The following is a 22,113-nucleotide window of genomic DNA, read 5'->3' on the forward strand; positions in this document are numbered from 1 at the left end:
CCCTCTTAAGGATCATTGATCAGCTCTGTGCCCCATGAATGCCAGGGCCCCAGTCAACGGGCCATCTGGTAAACCTCGGGCATGGCTTCTAAATGTAGCCAGGTCAGGGTGCCCTGACAGGCTCAGCCTGGGAGCTATCACAGATGGGAAATGGAGCCCACGGCCCCCAGCAGGAATGCTGTAGATGGGAAGCATCATTTCATATCCAAGGTTTCTCCCCTAACACACACACACACACTCACACATGCAGGAGGAGATGCAAGGTTGAGATCAGCAGCTGTGTGAACTTGAGCCTGTCTGTTCCCCTCCACGGCCTCAGCCCCTCACCTGTAACGTGGGGACTGGACCACCTGTGTATGCGGTTCAGGGCTCTCAATCCTGGCACCTCCCAGTGAAAGTCACACCTCTGGAGGCAGAGTGGAGGTGGGGAGGGCACGTGACTTGGACTCAGAAAGACCTGGGCTGGCTGGACTTCCAGCTTGGTCACTTCCTGGCAGGTGGTCTGGCCTCTGTGAGCCTCAGTGTCCTCCTTAGGGGGCTGGGCTGGGGGTATGGGTCGCAGACACCGCACAGAGCACTGGTCCAAGGCTCCCAGAGTCACACTCCCCAGGGGGCAGCTGAGGATGTGAGAGTGACCCAGGGTGGCCTGGGGCAGATGCTGCGGTGGCCGCGGGCTCCCGGCCCCAGAGGCAGCCTGCCCCTCTTCCCAGCGCCGCCCCCGCTTCCCTCCCCGCAGCGTACCAGATCACGCACCGGCTCAATGCCACCTCGGCCAACGCCGCCGCCGTGGAGGTGCTCGCGCCCAGCGCCCGCCAATTCACAGCCACTGGCCTCAAGCCGGAGTCTGTCTACCTGTTCCGCATCACAGCCCAGACCCGCAAGGGCTGGGGAGAGGCCGCCGAGGCCTTGGTGGTGACCACCGAGAAGAGAGGTGACCGTCCCCTGGGGCTGGGGAAGGGGTGGGCGCTCACCCCCTTTCCTGGTGCCCAGCCGGGCGGTGGGCCAGTGACAAGCTGTGAGTCTCTTGTTCTGGTCCCGAATGGAAAGTGGGCTCCCCTCTCTGTCCCCAAGGCCAGCACGAGCTCCGGTAGACGTCCGGAGCTGGGCGGGGCAGTCCCCTTCCCAGGACCCTGCTCTGAGCCGGTACTGGTCTTCCTGAAGGGCAGGTTGGTGAGGCCAGCTTCCCTCCTTGCTCCCCACACCCTCGACAGAGGGGTCCAGTTGGGTGCAAAACGGGGCCGCAGCCTGCAGCCCTGGCTGCCTTCGCCCCGCGGCCCTGAGCCGGCTTCTCAGCCCGGATCGAGATCCCCAGAAGCAGGCCTGAGCCCCAGACCCCTGTGAACCTGATTTATCGGACAGTGTTCCCAGAAAAAACCCAGAAGGACAGTGGTTCTCAACCAGGGTGACTTGGCCCTCCCGGGGGCCACTGGGCAAAGTCTGGAGGCCTTTGGGTTGTCACACCTGGAGAGGAAGGCGTCCTGGCATCTAGTAGGTGCGGGCGCACAGCCCACAGTGTGCGGGACAGGCCCCTTCGATAGAGACCCATCCACCCAAAGCCAAAGCGCAGAGAACCCCCGCCACAGGGTGTGGGGACGTGAGAGGGGACCACACACGGACGGCGGACACGCCGAGTCCCATGGAGGGAACGTGGCTCAGCCCCACTCCATCGGGGCCAGCCTAGGTCCCATCGCAGCCCCGTGAGGACACGCGGCGAAGGAGCCGGTGTCCACACCTCTCGCTGTCAGCCCTGGGGGGTGGGTGGGGTGAATCCCCAGACGCCCGGGCCTCTCCTAGCCTGGGGAACCACCGCTGACCTGGAGCCCCGGTGCTGACTGTCAGGTCCTGTGTGCGTGGCAGTGGGCTGGGGAGGCGGGCGAGAAAGCACATCTCTCATCCCCACCGTGGGCTCATCCGCTCGCCCCCTGCTCCGCGTCCCCCCAGACCGCCCGCAGCCCCCCAGCAAGCCGGTGGTTCAGCAGGAGGATGTGAAGGCGCGCAGCGTGCTGCTGTCCTGGGAGCCGGGCAGCGACGGGCTGTCCCCCGTGCGCTACTACACCGTCCAGACCCGCGAGCTGCCCAGCGGCCGGTGGGCACTGCACTCGGCCTCCGTGAGCCACAACGCCTCCGCCTTCATCGTGGACCGGTGAGGCCCCGCGGTCTGGCCGCCAGCATCTCCACCCCACCCCGCCCGGCCTGGGCAGCACCACCCTCAGAGGGGTTCCTGGGGGCCCACAGCCCCATCCCCCAACCCCTCCCCAGCCACACACACCCGCTCCAGCTGTGTCCAAACCTCCCTCCCCACCCTCTCTGGAGCCTTGTTAGGGCTGCCTCTTAATTATCTATTTCTGGAGCCTAGAAGCACCCCCTTCGAGAGAGACTGGCCACTCTTCATTAGCTGGATCCCGGCTGCTAGCCGGCGTCTCCCTCTCCATCTTTAATAGGGGAGTGGAGCTCCGCTCTGAAATCCTGCCTTCAATTTAATTCCTACTGGGATGTATTTTTAATATTCCAGTTGACGTGACTGAGAGTTTTGAGCAATACTCTTCTCCTCCCCACCCCCCACCGCACCCCCAATAAATCAAAAAGGAAGCCGTTTGCCTGGAGAGGAAATGAGCCTTATAGAGATGAAGTGCTGGTTAACTCTTGAGACCCTCAGCCCCTCCTGAATTTTCTAAGTGCAAGAGCGGGCTGGCAGTTTTTGGGGGTGGGATCAGCCCCCAGTGGGGTTCCTCTGCCTGCAGGCCCCTCCGAGGTAGGAAATATGTGGATGTTTCCACTTGGGGACCTCTGGCGTCTAGGTGGGACCAAGGGTGAGGCCACGCCCGGAGCTGGCCCGGTCTAGGGGTACCCAGGTTGTCGCCTTCATAGCAGACCGTCCTTCTGAGCCTCCGTGCTCCCGTCTGTGTGATGGATCCGCACCCTCCGGGGCTGCCCTGGGGAGACGGCGAGCAGAGGTGGGGGACCTAGAGGGACCCCTCCGCCGTTCATTGATTCCGGTTCCTCTGCAGGCTCAAGCCCTTCACGTCCTACAAGTTCCGCGTGAAGGCGACCAACGACATCGGAGACAGCGAGTTCAGCGAGGAGTCGGAGCCCCTGACCACCCTGCAGGCCGGTCAGTGCCCCTGCCTGGTCCTCCCGGTCCCCTGGGCAGGTGCTGGGCGCTGGGCGTTCTCTCTGTGGGGAGGGGGCCTCCAGAGATGGAGGAACCCTGGGCCTGCTGGACCCTTGGTCTGGCTCCCCGGGCAGACTCCCAAGGAGGTTTGGGTCCGAGGGGCCTTCTCCAGGGCTCAGCACCCGCAGCCAGCCTGGCGTCCTCCTCTCTGTCCTCCGAGCTCACGGCAAACCCCAGGAAGCCGCGTCGGTGTGGGGAGGGCTGTGGGGGGCGGGGAGGAGAGGCTCCAGGCCCTCGGGTCTGGGCTGGGGTCAGGGTCCCAGCCCTTCTCCCCATCCATACTGGCGCAGGAGTTGGGGCGGGCCGTGGGGGTGGACTGTGCCTGAAGCGGGACCAGCGTCGGCGGAACCTGGTTCCTGTGGCCTCCCAGGGGCCCACGTCCCGCCCCCCAAAGCTCACCTGTCCGCCTCTCCCACAGCCCCCGACGAAGCGCCCACCATCGTGTCGGTGACACCCCACACCACCACCTCGGTGCTGATCCGATGGCAGGTACGACCGGCAGGCGGGGAGGGGCCCGTGTCCCGCGCAGACTCGGTCACACTCTGCGCTCGGACCACCAATTCACCAGCCCTGGCAGGACTGGAACTCGGCACCCACATGCAGAGACACGCACGCTCACATGTACACAGACACACCCTTCGCTGCTCTCCCGGCAATCAGATCCCACCACGCACCCTTGTGTGGATGAGGACCCAGACTCGGGAGGCGATGAGAAAGCCCCAGGTCACACAGCCACTAGCTGGCACTAGGTTCGGTGCCCTGAGGTCAGCAGAATCCTCGGACAGAGACAGACATGGGGCGTCCAGGGTCTCCATGAACCCAGCCCTGCTCTGAATGAAGGGGTTCCCCACAGAGACCAGACACAGCTGTGCGTGCCTCACCTGTGCCCAGGCCGGGCTCTGTCCTGTGAGCAGGAACCCATTGTCCAGGTACAGAGAATCCCCCTTCCATCCCTACCCACCCCCAGCCACTGCTCATGTGGGCACTGCCTCTCACATGGCTGGAGGAAGACCCAGGACACTTCTCAGAGAGCCGGCTGCCCCTGGGTACCTTCGCGACCCTCCCCAACCCCCTGAAGTCCAGCCATGGGGCTCAGCAGGTCACCCCCAGAGGCCCCAAAACCAGGAACTGGTGTCTCCTTTTCTCAGGATTAGAGGGGCAGGTGCCAACCTTTGCCCACTTGCAGTCCCCCTGAAGGGGCAGCCTTTGAGGAGGAAACAGGAGGGACCCTCCCAACCCTCCACCAGCCCCAGGCCCCTCCTGAGGAGGACGGTCCCCAATGAGAAAGCAACCAGGAGCCAGCGGAGGCTGGAGCAGGGCGGGGCCGTCCTGATGGAGCGAGCGGCAGGGAGGTGCCAGATGCAGCCAGGGATGCAATTAAGGAGCTCATAAAAGGCTGAACTGTTGCAGCAGGTTTTTTAGAAGAGGTGTCATAAAGGGTAGTTTCCACCTTCTCCAGAAGCCTGTTCTCCAGCTCATCTGAGGACGCGAGCAGAAAGCAAAGGAGAGAACCATAAGGACACAGAGGGGCAGCGCAGGGAGACACACTCACCCCGAGTCTCGCTGAGCAGACAGGCGAGGCTCTCCCTAGTTCCCTAGTTCCCGGGAAACTCCAAGAGATCTCGGCCAGGGTGGGTGATCATGTGAGGAAGTTCCTAGACAAGGAAGACACTTTAAGACTCACTCTGCATCCAGAGTCGTGCTCAGGGCCCCCACGGTGCTGTGTGACCTTGGGCAAGTTCCTTTCCATCTCTGAGCCTCGTTTTTCTGCTCTGTTCAGTGGGAAAGGCGTGGTGATTCCTGCCGTGCCCTGCCTCACAGAGAATGCTACGGGAGTAGAATAACCTCATTGGAAATGCTTGGAAAATTAAAGATGCTCAGGGCCACTTTGATTCCTTTCCCGGTCCAGACACAGCCCCTGCGCTGTGCCTGCGGAGGCGGGGTGGGGACGGCGGGAAGCAAGGAGGGGACGTGCCGCCGCGGTCCAGCTCAGCCGGCTCCATCCTCCCACCCGCTCCCTGCAGCCGCCGTCGGAGGACAAGATCAACGGAATCCTCCTGGGCTTCCGGATCCGCTACCGGGAGCTGCTCTACGACGGACTGAGGGGCTTCACGCTGCGCGGCATCAACAACCCAGGGGCCAAGTGGGCGGAGCTCACCTGTGAGTGACAGCGGAGGGAGCTGGGTGGGCGGCGCCTGAGCCTCCCCGCTTCGGGGAGCCTGGTTAACCTGGAACCCGGCCGCCCTCCCCGTGTCCGTCCCGTTCAGTCACCTAGTGCACGGTTCCTTAGCACTTCACATGCCCCCGGACACTGGGGGACACCAGGGGACAAGGCAGACAGTGTCCCTGCGCTCAGAGCTTGCAGGCTGGAGGAGGAGCCAGGTGCTGGAGAAGAAAACCCTGGTAGGGGTGTCTAAGATCGCTGGCTTGACCGTTGTGAAGGGCATATTCCAGGGGAGCCTACAGCCGGTGTCAGAAAAGACATCCCAGGGGATGGCCATGGCGATGGCCCTGATGGAGGATTCCAGGTCTTAAAGAAGCGGGTGTCCTGGCGTGTGCAAAGGGCCTGAGGTGGGAAGGCCCCAAAGCCAAGCCGGGTCGTGTCCCAAGGGCAGCAGTCTGGCCCCTTCTGGTTCCTCGGGGAAGTTACTGTTCTGCCCTGGGGTTCTCGGAGCCCAGCCTGCCTCTGCAACTGGAAGGAAGACGCGAGAAGCCAAGTAGAAACCCCAGAGAGTCATTCAAGCCAGGGAAAGACGCGCCGTGCTTTCGGTTAGGACGGTTTCTTCCGGGACTTGAGGATGACGGCTGGTGATGGGGCAGGGGGCCCAGGTGGAGGCGAATTCGGCGACGTGAGATAGCGGGAGGCTGGCCCCGGGGCAGCAGGCTTGGGAAGGAGTCGAGCCAGTCTGGGAGGTGGGGTGCTGCGGCCCACCCCCCACTGATTCATGCTGGGGACGTGGAAGGGGGCCGGAGGAATCGGTCCCCAGATGGGCGGTGGGACCAGACCAGAGATGGGTGGGAGCGGAGGAGCAGCTTAAGATCCTCTTGATCCATCTTGACGCTTCCTCCCATCCTTCTCATAAACCCTCTGCGCCTTGTCTTCCAGAGGGTATTAGCAGACAACAAGATGATTGAACGCGCAGCCAAGGAAAATTAATAGAAAAAAACTCAGAAGTAGCTGATCCAACAGCTTGCATGCTTCTTCTTTTTTTATCTTTTGGCAGACGTGTGCTGGTAGTTGTGATTTTATAGGCCTGTGTATAATACAGTCATATTTCCTAGTAGTAAAATGGCTTCTGGTTCATATGAGGAAATTAACGACACCGCTCCATCACGGCAGGAACTCAGCCTTTAGACAAGGGCCCAGAGGGTCCCTCAGAACCGTCTCCATCTGGGGGTGCTGGGCTCCCAGGGGCTCCCGGTGCCCTGTGGCCTCCAGCAGGTGCACACCAGGGTGGGGCAGCACCGTCCTGGGAGCTCTCTGCCCCCGCCCCCCCAACTCAGGAATCTGGAAGCCCCTTCCCTCTGCTTGTGTCTTCCCATCCCGTCCCCTCATCGGGGTCTCTGTGGTGCGGGGGTGGGGGGGGGTGTGTGTACTAACCGCCTCTGTCTGCTGTCTCCCTCCGGCCCCCTCCGCCCCCCACCTCCCGCCCCGACCACCCCCCGACCCCACCCCATAGCTTTCTACTCCATGAGGAACCTGAGCCGGCCCAGCCTCACGCAGTACGAGCTGGACAGTAAGTTCCCCTGCACAGCGGCTCCCCGAAAGGCCAGGCCTTCCACGGGGAGGGGAGAGGGGCTTCCGAGGATGCCTGCCCGCAGCCCAGGACTGCATCCACCTCAGGCTGCTTGAGGAAAGGCAACTTCCTGCACACCCGTGACTTTCCTGAAATCACAGAAAAGCAGGGGGTCTCCCGGGAGGGTCTACCCCAGCCCTCATCCATCAGGACAGAAGAGAAAGGAAAACGGTCTTACGCTCTGGAGAGCCGGGGATGGTGACAGGGGGTCTGCGGTAGGACCCGGTGGTCCCACTGGTTGGATGGGTGGGGGTCCACGCTGCTGCCACCTGTCTCGTCCATCAAAGGCATTTGTCAGCTCAGCTGTCTTGCCCGCCAAGTTCCACCCTGAAGTGAGCAGAGCCCCTTCTTCCCCCAGGGACCAGGACAGGTCCCTGGCCAGCGCCCCGGCCCCCTGCCCTCACTCTTTCCCTAACATCCTGGAGTGGGCTTGGTTCTCCCCAAGACCCTGAGCCTTGAGCCAGGGTGCTTCCCATTAGGGGCCCATGTTAGACTGAGTTATTCGTCTCCTTCATTATTCGTGGGTGCAGGCCCGGGGCTGTCAGGGTGGTTAGAATGCCCACCTGGGGAGGGGGAGCAGAGAGGAGCCCCCCAGCAGGCACAGTGACACCCCCCAGGTGTCAGGCCCATTTTCCTCAACTGCCCCCTCTCCCAGCTTCCAAGTGTCTCCCCCCAAGCACCCCAAATTAAGCAGGAATAGAGAGTTCCTTAGCTCCAGATTCACATCCAATAAGCCTCTCTCTCTAAGGCTGAGCCCTGCCCCCGTGTTGAGATTTGGTTTAGGGAGACTGGCCTGGGGGGGTGGTGAGGTGGGGGAATGAGGGGGAGCTGGGAACCTGGCACCCCTGTGATCAGGGTGCCCAGACAGGCAGGGAAGAAGCGGCCTGTGACCCGGTGTGTCTGGAAGAGTTCGGATTCGCGCCTGTTGTCTCAGCATGAATGTTAGCAGTACCCCTTTCGGTCCTAAATGCATCTGGGATGGTCGCGTCCTGTGCGGGGGGTCCCAGGAATGAGCCAGGCCGTCCCCCGCTGCAGGCCGGCCGCCCCCCCCCCAGCTCTTCCCTGTCCTTTCCTGGGCCTGCACTCCGGGGTCCAGGCTCGCAGGGGAGCGCCATCTCAGCCCCGCAGCCTCCGACCCTGTGACGTGAGCTCTGTCTCTCCCCTCCCCGACCGTTGCCCGCAGACCTGAACAAGCACAGGCGCTACGAGATCCGCATGAGCGTGTACAACGCCGTGGGCGAGGGGCCCTCCAGCCCCCCACACGAGGTCTTTGTCGGGGAGGCAGGTGAGCACCGCTGCGCTTCCAGCCCCCTCCCACCCCAGCCCACCCCCGCCCCAGAAGCCCAGCAGGAGGGGGTCTGGGGTCTCGGGGCCCAGCCCAGCCCAGCACCTCCTCCCTGGAGGGCCCCTGCACACTCGGGAACCCTCTCGCCCCCAGTGCCCACGGCAGCGCCCCGCAACGTGGCCGTCCATGGCCCCACGGCCACACAGCTGGACGTGACATGGGAGCCGCCCCCGCTGGAGAGCCAGAACGGGGACATCCAGGGCTACAAGGTAGGGGTGCTCGGGCAGGGAAGGGGGTCCAGGGGATACAGGGCCCGGCGGAGCTTAGGAGGGACCCTGTTGTGGTGAGGGAGAGAGGTCCCGGGTCTACACCTGCTCCCTTGGCTCTTTGTATCCAACCCACTGAAATACATGCCGCTGGAGCAAAATGCTACCCATCCTCCCAGTGTTCCTGGGGCAGGCGGCACTCAGATGCTAGAAACTTGGGCCACACCCCAGCTTGTACCATCCCCGCAGCTTCTACAACCCCCTCCAGCCCACCAGCTCCCGAAGCCAACATGAGACCCCTTAAAGTGGTTATTTGGCCAACTCTAGTAACAGTATGGAGGCTAACTGAACGGCCAGTTAGTAAAGGACCACCGACAAGGTCTTGGAAATCTCTGTTTAAAGTTATTTCTAAATTTTAGACAGTGACGTGTGTTGTGACGGGATTCTATTCGTCTCCAGTATTTGCTAAGCCCTTTAGAACTTCCCTGGTGGCTCAGATGGTAAAGAATCCACCTGCAAGGCAGAAGACCCAGGTTCGATCCCTGGGTTGGGAAGATCCCTTGGAGAAGGAAATGGCAACCCACTCTAATGTTCGTGCCTGGAGAATCCCATGGACAGAGGACCCTGGCAGGGTAGAGTCCACAGGGGTCACAAAGAGTTGGACACGACTAAGCAACTAACACTTTCAGTTTTCACTTGAGACTCCTGAAAGCCTGCTAAAGCTGGTAGAGTATAATGATTATACCCATTGCACAGATGAGGAAGCTGAGTCCCAAGTTAGGGGCTCAATGAGGTCACCAAAAGAGCTGGCAGCAGAGCGTCAAACTCCAAGTCTGCTGGGCCTCGCCCTGTAGGGGGTGGGGAGGAAGCGCTGGGCACACAACCCCTGGGATGTTCTTAGTCGCTCAGTCGTGTCCGACTCTGTGCGACCCCATGGACTGTAGCCCGCCAGGCTCCTCTGTCCATGGGATTCTCCAGGCAAGAATAGTGGAGTGGGCTGCCGTGCCCTCCTCCAGGGGATCTTCCCCCCAGGTCTCCCTCACTGCAGGCAGATTCCTTACCATCTGAACCACCAGCCTCTGGAGGAGGTGGCAACAGTGACGACAGTAATGATGTGCTGCTTGGCTGGACACTCAGCCTGTGGCCGCGTCTGAAGCCCGGCCCCCACGCCAGCGTCCGGCGCCGCTCTGATTCCTGGCGGAGGTTTGTTGTTCCAGAGGGCAGCCCAGTGTAGCGGCAAGGTGGCGAGGGTAGGAGCCACCGGGAGCTTCCTGGTTTCCCCGGCTCAGCGCCGGTCGCACAGGCAGAAACTGAGTTTCCACAAAGGCAGGGGCCTTGCCGGGTCACTCGGCTTGGGAAGACCCTGCATACAGGAGTCTGGCTCTGTGTGGGGTGGAGCAGGCGGGCGTGAGGAGAGATGTCTCGCCGAGGATGCTCTGAAGATGGATGGTGCTCCTGAGCAGCGCCAGCTGGGAGAACTGAATATTACGCCCCTAGCATATGCCTCCCCAGGGACGACAGAGGAGCCCGGCGGGGCCTGCTCTAGCTTGGCAGACACCAGGCTGGGGAGGTGCGAACGCCTCCATTTAATGCACGGTCCCCGGAAACGTGTGGGTGCCCAGGCACCGTGCCTTACACCGCCGACGTCCACGTGCTCAGCGTGGACGCTGATGAGGGAAAGAGAATTGCCACCTCCCAGACCCGCCTTAGGACTTCCCTGGTGGTAAAGAATCTGCCTGCCTGTGCAAGAGACGTGGGTTCGATTCCTGGGTTGGGAAGATCCCCTGAAGAAGGAAAAGGCAACCCACTCCAGTATGCGTGCCTGGGGAATCCCATGGCCAGAGGAGCCTGGTGGGCTGCAGTCCATGGGGTCACGAAGAGTCAGACACGACTGAAGTGACTAAACAGCAACAATAAGACCTGCACCAACATCCAAGCTCGTCAGCCTTAACGTCAGCCGTGTGTTCACACCACCAGCCAGTGGTCGTGCCAGGGTGCGCTGTGACGTGTGTGGGGGCAGGAAGGTCGGTCCAGCCGGCGTTCTCAGGGATGCGTGTTTGCTGAGTAGTTATTTTGTGCCCAGCTGTGTTCCCGATACTGAGATGAAATCGGAGACAGCGTCAGCTTACGCTGTAGGGAGGGAGGCTAGTGACGCACAAGGCAAAGAGCGGCCCAGCTGGTGTAGAGTGAGGCAGGTTAGGGGCAGGTTTGGGACTCTAAACAGGGTCTTCGGGAGAAGACTTAATGAGAAGCTGCCACTGAGCAAAGATGAAGGCGAACCAGGTGTGGATCGCGTGGATCTGAGAGAAGAGTATCCAGAGCAAGGGGGCTGATGAGCAAAGGCCCGGGGTCGGTGCATGCTTGGCGCGTACGAAGCCCAGCAGGGAGACCCAGCATGATGGAGTGCATCACCTGGAGCCCTCCGAGCTTTGGCTGACTGAGATGACGGCCATGGGGGGCTTGGGGACAGAAGACGGACCTGCGTGACTTGGGTTTTCAAAGCTTGTGCTGGCTGCTGCGCTGAGGGGAGTCTGCATGGGGGCAAATGCAAAACCACATCGTCAGGGGATGGGGTTTAGACCGAGCAGCAGCTGTGAGACGCGTTTGCTCTTGGTTCCACATGAAGGGTGGAGCCAGCAGAAGTTGCTGATGAACTGAACGTGGAAAGCGAGAGGAGAAAAGCAACAAGGATTTCCGAGCAGTCGGATGATGGAGCTTCCAGTTACAGAGCAGGAAGGAAGGAGGCAGTGAAGGTGGGCGCCCAGACGAGGAGGTTCGAAACTTTTGCTGGATGTCCACGGGGAAACGCTGAAGGGAGCTGGACACGCAGGTGTGGAGTCCAAGGGAGAAGTTCCAGGCTGGAGGCGTGAATGGTGAACACCTTCAGCCCACAGATGGTACCAAAAGCCTGGAGATTAGACACGGTTAGATAGAAAACACCAGACGCCTGAAAACTGAGCCCCGGGGCCAAAGCAAGTGATCAAATTCTCAAAACCCACATGAAGACTGTTATTTCAGAAGGAAGGAGAAAGCAGATGCGCCAACTCTCCTGAGAGCTCAAGCAGGAAGAGACTTAGGAGGCAGCTATTCAGGGATGGGCACACCACAGCCCATGGGCCTAATCGGCCCCCGACTTGTTTTTATAAATAAAGTTTTATTGGCATACAGCCACACCCATTTGTTTACAGATCACCTTTGGCTCCTTTCAAGTCACAAGGCAGAGTTGAATAACTGCAACAGAGACCATGTGGCGTGCAAAGCCTAAGATATTTCTTACCTGGCCCTTTACGGGAGTTTCCAGAGCCCTGGATGATTACACTAAACTGGCCAAGTTCGTGGGTGACTCTGATAAGAGTTTGGGGCAGGGGATGCCTGCTTGGAGTGGCTTCGAGAAAGAATGAGGAGAGGCAGCAGGTACTGACATCCCTTTTGAGGAGTTTTGCTTTAGAGAAAAGTGATGAAATAGGGTAGAGGCTGGAAAAAGACAGTCAACGGAGGCGGTTTTAAGATGGGAGGAGTAACTCGTGTGTGTGCTGATAGAAACAGCCTGGAAAGAGGAAGAATTTCATGATTCGGGGACGAGAGGAAGCTTGGTGGGTGATGCCCTGGAGGAAGTGACAGGGGCCGGGATTTAGTGGGGTCACCTCAGTAGGGAGCCGGCAGTTCGGCCCCAGCCGCAGGAGCGAGGCAGAAGGTAGGGACACAGGGTGGGAGGCCGCCCAGGTGGTGAAGGGAGCGTCTGGAGTCTCCCATGATGGTTGAGTGCTCCGTGAAGGGCCCGCCGCTGGGAGCGGGGATGGGGAGCAGGTGCATGGAGCAGTGAGGCAGGATATTGCAGTGGGTGGACCAGACCATTGTAGCACACAGCAACCGGCCACTCGAGGCCGTGCCCATGAACTGGAAGTGTGCCTTCCCTCCAGCGACAGCCAGCTGTGTGACGTGTGGGCTTGGACCTGACTTAACTGAGGCTGAAGTCCAGCCTGGCGCCTGTGATGAAGCCAGAAGGGGCAGGGACCCCGTGCTCTGTGACGCCCTCGAGGGTTGGGAAGGGGTCAGTGGCAGGGAGCTCCAAGAGGGAGGGGGTATACGTTTACATATAGCTGATCCGCGTGGTGGAACATCAGAGACTCACACAACGGTGTAAAGCAACTACACTCCAGTTTTTAAAAGCGCGCATGGAACTGAGAATAAGAGACAGAAAGTAGTGACTATAATTCATTCCCGCACCTGTTCCCATCAGACGGTGTTTATCCATCAGCAGATAGTTACTGATCACCAACAGGTGTGCCATGCATGATTCTGAGTGCTTAAGACACAAGGGAGCCCAACTTGTGGGCCCTCCGGGGAGCCATTTCCTTGCAGACACCTGGCCACCACCGACCCGCATAGCAACCTGGCCGTGTGCCACCTGCTGGGGTGCTCAAGGCTCAGCTCCTTGGGCTGTTTTGCACAAATGTCATTGGATCGCCATCTAACAGAAGTCTGCTGGATTCAGCACACGGGTGAGACCCACCTGCAGAGGGTGCCCATTTATGGACGTGTGGTGGCTTGGGTCCTGCCCCCCCGTGCCAAGGGCGTGATGCCAGCAGCTGGCACCCCCTCTCCTGCATCTTCGCTTTTCTCGCTCTCAAACACGTTCCATCTTTCGAACGCCTCTTCCTGACCTCACGTTTGCTCCAGCCATTTTCCCGGTTGACCCCTTTCTAGCATAAACTCTCCCCCAAAATGTCTGTGCCCCTTGCCTCTTCCCCATCTCGCTTGAATCCACTCCAAGAGGTTTCATTTATTCTTTCCAAACAGTGAACCCATGAACGAGTGATTTAGTGAGAAACTATCTCAATTCCCACTCGTCTACCCATGTCAGAAGACTGGAAAAAGAAAGAAAAAGGGAGGGATTAAAAAAAAAAAAAACAAGGATTTTATAGTGCTGAGGCATCCTAACTGCCGGTTCACACATGCCAGGTGGGGACACTTCTATTAGCTTTTTCTCATTTTTATGAGCTTTCTCCAGGCAATTTGAGAAGCTGAGAAGCCAAGAGCATGCAGAAACGCCTTTGGCCAGCAGGTGGAGCCAAATGCTCTCTAATCCACGCGGCCTGGGGCTCCCCGCGTTCCGCGTGCTCCGGGCGGAGTTCTGAAACTAGGGAAGGATGCGCGGCCTCACTCGCCGCTAGCGAGCCCTGACCCCTGGTTAATCTGAAGTAGAGCCCTTCCTCGGAATCCTCGGGATTGTTTCATAGACGGCTTTCCAGATCCGCGGTTCCTCATCCGCCGGTTCAGCCCACCGCGGACCCTGTTGTAACTGACATCTGTTGAAAGCAGTCCGTGCAGAGGTGAACCCAGGCATTTCAGATCCGTGTTGTGCCCGGGTGGCCGGTAATTGTAAGCGCTGTGGACCTGCTGTGCTCCTGGATTAAAGCTGCCTGCAGCCTTGTGTGTCTTCCTTCTTTCCTCTCTATCACGTTGGTCCTAGGAAGTGGGTGTCCTTGACCTCCGCTATACAGAGGACACGGCTGCAGCGCAGGGAAGTCACCTGCCCGAGTCAGCGGTGCCCTGGGGTCAGCCCAGGCGTGCCCACCTCTAAGCAGGCTGTACAAACTGCCGTGTGCCAGCGGCTCACCCAAGCCCTGCACCCTTCCACAGCTCCCAGGTGATGCCGATGGGCTGGTCCTTGAACCTGCCTCTTCGCTGGGGTGGAGTCTACCTGCGCTGCACTCTGGATCCTCAGAACAGAAATGGTTTATACCTACAGACACTATTCTGAGGGCTTACGTGCCCAGGCTGTGCTAAATCCTACAGGCCTGCCATCAACAGACTCGGGCTCTGTGCCCTCATGGGGTTTACAGTCTAGCAGAGACTGAAGGATTGGCTGTGAAAACGAAAGTTCTGGAAGGGTGTAGAAAGCAGTTCTTAAATACTCCTATTTCCTACGCTTCCCAGGTAGCTCAGCGGTAAAGAACCCACCTGCCAATGCAGGCGACATGGGTTTGATCCCTGGGTGGGGAAGATTCCCTGGAGGAGGAAATGGCAACCCACTCCAGTATTCTTGCCTGGGAAATCCTCTGGACAGAGGCGCCTGGCAGGTACAGTCCATGGGGTTGCAGAGTCAGACATGACTTAGCGATTAAACAACGAGAACAGTACTATTTCCTGGGTGACTCACAGCTGCCGTCCAGGCGTGTGGATAGTTGGAGCGGACGCGTGTCTGAGACCCTGGGATCAGGCAGGGGTAGGGGGAAGCTGGGTCATGGCCGCCCTCACTCTGCCGCCTCTGTGCCCACAGATCTATTTCTGGGAGGCCCAGCGACGGAACCTCACCGAGCGGGTGAAGACGCTCTTCCTGGCCGAGAACGGCGTCAAGCTCAAGAACCTGACAGGCTACACCGCCTACATGGTCAGCGTGGCAGCCTTCAACGCCGCAGGGGATGGGCCTCGGAGCACCCCCACCCGCGGCCAGACCCAGCAAGCAGGTAGGGGAGAGGCTGGAGGGGTGGATGGGGAGGCGAGGGGGCCCACCTGGCACCTGGGCTCACGGGCCGGAGGAGGCAACTGAGCGATCGGGGCTGAGTCCCCAGGCCCTATGGTGTGCCCTCCAGAGTGCGAGAGCATGGCCCACCCAGAGGGGCCTGGACGTGAGTGCTCAGAAGAGGCGCGCTGGGACTTCTTTGGTGGTCCAGTGGCCATAACTCCATGCTCCCAATGCAGGGGGCCTGAGTTCGATCCCTGGTCAGGGGACTAGATCCCATGTGCTGCAACGAAAGATTCTGCATGCCCCAACAAAGATCAAAGACCCTGAGTGGCACAGCTGAGACCCAGCAGAGCCGAATAAATAAACACATTTTTTAAAAAAAGAATAAGAGAGGCACTATCCCCAGGAAGCCTTGGCCAGGCACGCCCCCCCCCCCAATCTAGCACTTCCTCCCCTTATCTTCCCACCGAAGCCCTCCTTGCTGACAGCCAGTCCGCGCCCAGCCAGCCCACTCCTGCTCCCTGCCTTGTTCCCACCCGACTTGCTTTTATCTCCCCAGCTCTGATCACATCACCATGTACTGTTCACTTACTGAGCACCTTCTCTGGGCCTGCACTGTGCTAGATGTGGGGGACACAACACTGAAGGAAACTGATGAGGTCCTCTCCTCCTGGGAGGGAGTCGGCTGGTAAACAAGCATCTAGAGGAATTAACCTCGGTGGCAGGGGCTGTGAGCAGTCTCAGGATGGAGGCAGGGGGTGGACACATGGCTTCGGAGAGGTTGGCCCGTAGAGGCCCGGCTGAGCGGCTGACATCCAGGCTGAGATTTCAGTGGGAAGACGAGGCTGGTCACAGGAAGTCCTAGAGGCGGGTGGGGGGGTGGTTTCGGGCCCAGGGACCAGCAGGTGCCAAGGCCTGGAGGCTGGAGGGGCTGAGAGACCAGGCCAGGAGGCTTGAGAGAACGGGAGTGAGAGTCTGGGGGCCTCGGAAGGAAGTCCGGCATTAATTCTAAGCATGACAGGGAGCCTTTGGTGGGGATAAGCATCTGGGCCACAGGATCTGGCTTATGTTTTTGAAAGATGGCTCTGGCTGCTGAACAGAGGGCAGGCTCATGGGGACAGGGAGGCCCGTAAGGAGGCTGAAGGGTGGCGCAGGGGAGGAGCGGGCAGGGTGCAAGCCCTGCAGCCCACACACGCAGGGCACCCCTTTGGACAGCATCACTGCCGCTTGAGCTGCTGTTCCCAGGCGGCGCTGGGGTAAAGGAGCCTCCTGCCAATTCAGGAGCTGTAAGAGATGCGGGTCCCACCACCTCAGGCAGTAGCGTGCACTTGATCTTGTCAGAACCCCCGGATGGGCCCGTTTCACGATGAGCACAGGTGGCCCTGGAAGTGAGGCTTCTCCCCCACGGTCCCCCAGCTGGTCGGTGCGGGGAGCGGAGGCTCGAGCCCCGGATATCTGAGCTTGTCCTGGGCTGTCTTCACTGCTCCAGTCCCCTCCTTTGCCTGCTGTGGAGTTTCCTCCTCGTGGATTTGAACACAAGCCTTTGGTCCTAACCTCGCCTCTTTCTCAAGCTGCTGCTCCCCCTTCTGTGCATCAGCGAGCCCCATGGAGTCCGTTCCAAGTACTGTCCTCCTCGGGGACTGGCTCTGGCTCCGGGGACACTCCTTCCTCCGCCTGGCCCCACCACGCTCTCTCAGTGCCATTGGCCGGACGCGGACCCCCGGGAGCCTGGATGCTTCCGTCACTGGAATGGAGTGTTCCGCCTCGCGTCCCTCTTGAAGAGCGGAGGCAGGCAGGGCCTGCAGACCTGGCCTCCCCCCTTCACAGGCGGCTCACTGACGCTGCCTCCCGGGCCCGAGCGGAAGCTGGCCCGGACCAGCCCCGGCTCGGTGGGGAGGCGGCGCTGGACAGCAATAGCCTGGCGGTCCCCCCGCCCCCCAGGGCCAGCTCGGGATGCTGCAGGCTGGACACTTCCCTCGCTTCCTCTCTGTCCTTCCCCTCAGCCCTCTCCCCTCCTATGGTTTCAGGGTCGGGTTCTCAGGCCAAGAAAACATCTTCTTCCAGAGAGCTGACGGGTCCTGGCTCCGGCTGCTTCAGCCAGCGTGGTCTCTCTTGGCAGTAATCCCTGGGGCCCTAGGACGAGAGAGAGGCCATGTCCACGGCAGGGCTGATTGTTTAATGCCCACCTGATGCTCTGAGGCCCAGGCACCCCCCTGCCCCCAGGGAAGCCAGGACATGACCTGGCACCCCCCACCTCCACAACAGTGACCCCAGGGGTCCTGCTCTCAGGGCCAATTAGCAGGAGGAAGCCTGAGTTCTCCAACTTTCTGAAAACAAAATCCTCCTTTCTCCCAATACTTGGACCCTGACATTGGGAAGAGTGCTAAGGATGTCAGCGAGGGAGGGGAGGGGCCCGGTGCCCTCTAGTGACCCCTCCCACCCTCTGCTGCATGAAGCCCCGCTTTCTTGTTTGTCCAGGGACCCACACGCCCCTGCTGGTTCCTCGGAACCAAACCCAGGGCTTTGAATTTCCAGAAAGGAGGAAACAAAGCCCCTTTTGCTCTCTCCCTCCAGCCCCCAGCGCTCCCAGCTCCGTCAGGTTCAGCGAACTGACCACCACCTCCGTGAACGTGTCCTGGGGGGCCCCGGAGTTCCCCAACGGCATCCTGGAGGGCTACCGGCTGGTGTACGAGCCCTGCACCCCCGTGGATGGTGAGTGCGGCCCCCTTCCAGCGGGGCTTCCCAAACCTGCCCTCTGCACAGTTCCCCTCCATCGTCACCACGCAGAGTCCAAGCGATAAGCCTCTCCCCACGAACAAACTGGAGACTGAGGCAGGGCAGGGGTGGGGCAGGGCCAAGGTCAAAGGGCAGCAAGTTGAGGGCAAACTGGAGCAGCAGCCCCGGCCTCCTGAGTCCCAGGAGAGAATTGTTAAGTATGTCCTCCCCGTCAGTGGATAGAAATGGGGAAGAAGAAAGAACACCTGGGCAAAATACCACATCCCGAGATGGACCGTAGAGACGGACCAGGGGCCTTCTCTCGGGGTCCAGCAGTTAAGACTCCCAGTGCAGGGCCATGGGTTCAGTCCCCTGTCGGGGAACTAGATCCCACATGCCAAAACTGAGAGGCCACTTGCAGCAACTAAAAGATCCTGCATGCCACAAAAGATCCTGCACGCCACAACGAAGAACTGTCAGTTCAGTTCAGTCTGACTCTCTGCGACCCCATGGACTGCAGCACGCCAGGCCTCCCTGTCCATCACCAACTCCCGGAGCTTACTCAAACTCATGTCCATCGAGTTGGTGATGCCATCCAACCATCTCATCCTCTGTCGTCCCCTTCTCCCACCTTCAACCTTTCCCAGCATCAGGGTCTTTTCAAATGAATCACAGTCCACAGCCCAATAAATAAATATATTTTTAAAAGAATAAAAATTTAACAAAAAAAAGAATAAAAATAAAGATGGACCATCCCCCAAGGTTCCATCCTACGTGTGCCCCCCAGCCTTAGGGACTCACCTTGGCCTGAGTTAGTTCTTCTCTGCCTTTCGTGGAGTCAGGAACCCCTCTGAGACTCTGATCAAAGCCCTGGAGCCTCTCCCCGAGCAGATGCAGAAGTCTGGGGGTCACTGCACCCCGCTGCCCTCTGGTAGCCTCAGCTCCAGCCCCTGGCTCTGCAGGTTGCCCTCTGATGCCCTGAGCCCTGGTCCTGTGAGAGATGCTCAGAGCCCTCCCCACAGCCCCTGCCCTACCCTTCCCTCCAGGCCCTGGACAGGACCCTGCCACATCCCGGGACCCCCAGGGGCTGCCCACCGCAGCTGAAATCACTGCTGCTGAGTCAGAAAGGAGACTGTGCCCCGGGGAGTCTGTGCCCAGGTCCAGGGCCCAGCGGGGCCTCGGGAGTGTGGCCGGCCACCCCTCGCGGACCGCAGAGCCTGACAGCAACAAGGCTGAGCCCTGGGAGCTGAGCCCTTCTGGGTCAGCCCAGGGAACACTGGCCCTCAGTCTTCCCACCCCCACCTGCTTGCTAGCAGCTCCCCAGGGCCTGGGGGGCCCCAGGAGGAGGGGTGGTCAGGTGTGGGACCCGGGAAAGGAGCCGTTCCTCCCATGGAAGGCGGGAGAGGACAGAGGTCATGGGGGCTAGACGCAGGGGCCAGACGGGCTCTCGGGGCTGTGTCCTGGGGGCTCCACACCCAGAGAAGGGTGGTCCTTTCGCCTGCTTGTCGCTCAGCCCAGCGGCATCTGGACCATGTGGCGCCTTCGAGGCCTTCCAGACTCCCGTGCACCCTTGACAGCCCACTAACGGGAACTTCAAGCCTGGGCCAGTGAGACGGTGCCCAGCTGGGCCAACAGTGCGCCTGCTCCCTGCTCCTGCCTCAGCCCGGGACTCTGGTCAGCAGCAAACAGGCCTCACTAGGATGCAGGGAAAAAGGATACAGCACCCCCGGCTCCCTGTAGGAAAGACAAGAGCCAGGCCAGTGAGGGGTTTGCTCCAGAAAGTCAAGGGGCGGGCACCCAGGGCTGCGTCCCAGGCCTCAGGGCTCATCCACCCTGTGACCCCACAGGCTCGTGACCCCTTCGGGAAGCCCCCCTGGAGCACCCAGCGATCTGTCCTTCAGGACTTCATTCTCGCCCCCAGTCAGATGCTCGGTTACTTTCTTCCACCTCGTAGCGCCAGCCTAAGATGCTGTCAATAACCCTCGTTCGTTAGCACAGACGGAAGCCAGGGCAGGAGACGTGCCCAGAGAGCCCGGGGCCAGCCTGCGCTCTGAGGCCAGCCTGCTGGCTGCAAAGTCTGCATCCTGGGGTGACCAGCCCTTCGGTGGACGTGGGAGATGAAACCGGGTCGTGGAGGGCTGACGGTCAGGAGGACTCTGGCAGGCTCAGAGCACAAATTCTCACCTCCTGAAGACCATCCCAGCCTCCCCTCCAGTAGCTAAGATTCGGGGCGTCATAGAGTCCTCGCTTTGGCCCTGAAGAGTCTGGTGGGTGCAGCTGATGGAGGGCCAGCGTGAGTCCCCAGCTCTCTCTGGCACTGAGGAGGGAGGGAGCCGGGGCGGATCTGAGGTTGTCCTGGGCTGTGGGTGCAGCCCCGCGTGTGTCCCCTCCAACTCCAGAAGGCGGTGTCTTTACAGAAGTGCTGCCTGAAAGATGGTCCTTGGGGTGTGGTTTCTACGGGATGGGATGTGGGGGAATCTGTGTTTGAGGTATGATGGTTAAATTAAATGAGATGTGAGTGGTTTTTCACTCTGCAGACAGGCAGGCAGCATAAATGTGTATATTCTTGAGGACAGCCTACAGGACTCTGTTCTGAGAACAGTCTTGAAAACACTCCGTGCAGTCAAGGGTGCTGGTCCCAGCCTGACTCCAGGGGGTGCGGCCCGTGGCCAACGCTGACCATTCCCTCCCCGACGGCCTCCCCCACCAGGGCCTGCAGCCCTCACAGGCCGCGTGCTTTCCCCCCAGGGGTCAGTAAGATCGTGACGGTGGACGTGAAGGGCAGCAGCCCCCTGTGGCTGAAGGTGAAGGATCTTGCCGAGGGGATGACCTACAGGTTCCGCATCAGAGCCAAGACCTTTACCTACGGGCCCGAGGTCGAAGCCAACGTCACCACGGGTCCTGGAGAAGGTAGGGGAGCCTCGGGTGGGTGTGGGGCTGCCATCCCCACACGCAGCCCCCCAGGTTGGAAGGGGGCATCCGCAGCCTGCCTGGGGGTGCAGAGTTGAGTAAGACGGGGTCTCCGGTGGAGCTCTCGGGCCCACGAGGACTTCAAGGCAGCATCATGGGGTGGGCCCGGGGGGAAGAGAAGAGGGGCGCTTAGAGGGGGACATCCCTCATGGTCCAGCGGCTAAGACCCCTGGCTCCCAACGCAGGGGGTTCCATCCTTGGTCGGGGAACTAGATCTCACAGGCCCCCACCTGAGGGTTCATATGCCACAGCTAAGATCAAAGATGCTGCCTGCCACAAGTAAGACACAGTGAAGCCATAGAAGTTAATTAAAAATAAGTTTTTTAATTTAAAAATGAAATAAAGGCAGCAACTCCAGACGACCTCACGGGATGCGGCATTTAGATGGATGCGTGGGAAAAGAGACCTCCGTAGGATCAGAGGTGGGGTGGGGCGGCCAGCTGTGAGGGATGGCCAGCCGGGCTGCAGGGGTCACCTGTGCCATCGGAGCGTTTCTCAAGGAGACACTGATGTCAGAACCCCTGGGGTTCTCGTGATAATGCTGATTCCTGGGGCCCAAGGTAGTCAGCATCCCTGAGCGTCCCTGGGAATGAGCATTTGAACGAAAGAACCCAAGTGGCTCTCTGGTGTCTGCTGTGAGAACCAGGGCTCTGGGGGTCTGCAGGCACGGGACCGGGTCCAGGGAGGCCTGCCGGCCGCATGCCCCCTAGACACGGGACAGAGGGGCAGCGTTAGGGGGCGGGGCAAGAAAGGAGCCAGGTGGTGACAGGCCAGGGCCTGTGCGCTGGGCCCGGGGTGATGGGGAGCACTGGGGACCAGGGAGGAAAGAGTAGCTTAGTCTGAGCTTCGTGACCACCCACCGGGGTCGTCCTCAGGCTGGGGGAACTCTTCTTCTTGAGGTTGAGGCTTAGCCCCCCCAGGGCCTCTTTCATGCAGGATGTCCTCTCCTGATGTAGAAGCCGCCTCCCAGACTCTGCATTCCTGGCATCCCCGCCCCCACCGAGAACATACACAGCCCCCCCAGGTTCCCCCTGAAGTCCCTCCTCCCCGTCCTCCTTGCCCGCCTCCCTGAGCTGGGAGGCACTGACCCGGCCGGGCAGCCTCTGCCGCCCAGAAGGAGCGGGTTCCAGGAGGTCACCCTTCACTCTCTTTCTGGGCACTTTCTCCCCGCCTCTGGATCTGAAGAAGGGCAGGCTGGCTCCCAAGGCTCCCAGGGTTGGAACATAGCCTGCAGGGCCACAACGGGCAGCTTGCCAGGGAGCTGCCCTCCCCCTGCCCTCCGCCTGCCCCCAGCACCTCCCCGGGCAGGCGGGCGCCGCTCACCTGAGCCGCTTCCCAGGGAAACAAAAGCAGGAAGGGAGCTGGCGGGGGACCAGAGGGATGGAGCAGGGGAGGGGGGCCTGGAGAGGCCTGCCTGGAGGACACTGTGTTCTAACCTG

At 60.5% G+C, this 22,113-nt stretch overlaps 1 protein-coding gene across 2 annotated transcripts in view; it reads left to right on the forward strand.

The window, feature by feature from the left end:
* Positions 1-22,113, forward strand: part of SDK2 (sidekick cell adhesion molecule 2) — a 256,319-nt gene that overhangs the window by 214,474 nt on the left and 19,732 nt on the right. The window contains exons 29-39 of one of the 2 annotated variants that reach the window (XM_055408686.2): positions 737-931; positions 1,942-2,143; positions 3,009-3,112; positions 3,591-3,661; positions 5,197-5,332; positions 6,853-6,909; positions 8,153-8,254; positions 8,408-8,523; positions 14,804-14,990; positions 17,564-17,701; positions 20,453-20,614. In XM_055408686.2, the coding sequence (XP_055264661.2) occupies positions 737-931; positions 1,942-2,143; positions 3,009-3,112; positions 3,591-3,661; positions 5,197-5,332; positions 6,853-6,909; positions 8,153-8,254; positions 8,408-8,523; positions 14,804-14,990; positions 17,564-17,701; positions 20,453-20,614 (1,470 nt within the window). The remainder of the gene's footprint in view (positions 1-736; positions 932-1,941; positions 2,144-3,008; positions 3,113-3,590; positions 3,662-5,196; positions 5,333-6,852; positions 6,910-8,152; positions 8,255-8,407; positions 8,524-14,803; positions 14,991-17,563; positions 17,702-20,452; positions 20,615-22,113) is intronic. The other variant, XM_055408687.2, reaches the window with a different exon arrangement.

This window comes from Moschus berezovskii, chromosome 20 (genome assembly GCF_049115385.1).
Source record: "Moschus berezovskii isolate FMDL1 chromosome 20, NW_MosBer_1.0, whole genome shotgun sequence".
Lineage (NCBI taxonomy): Eukaryota > Metazoa > Chordata > Mammalia > Artiodactyla > Moschidae > Moschus > Moschus berezovskii.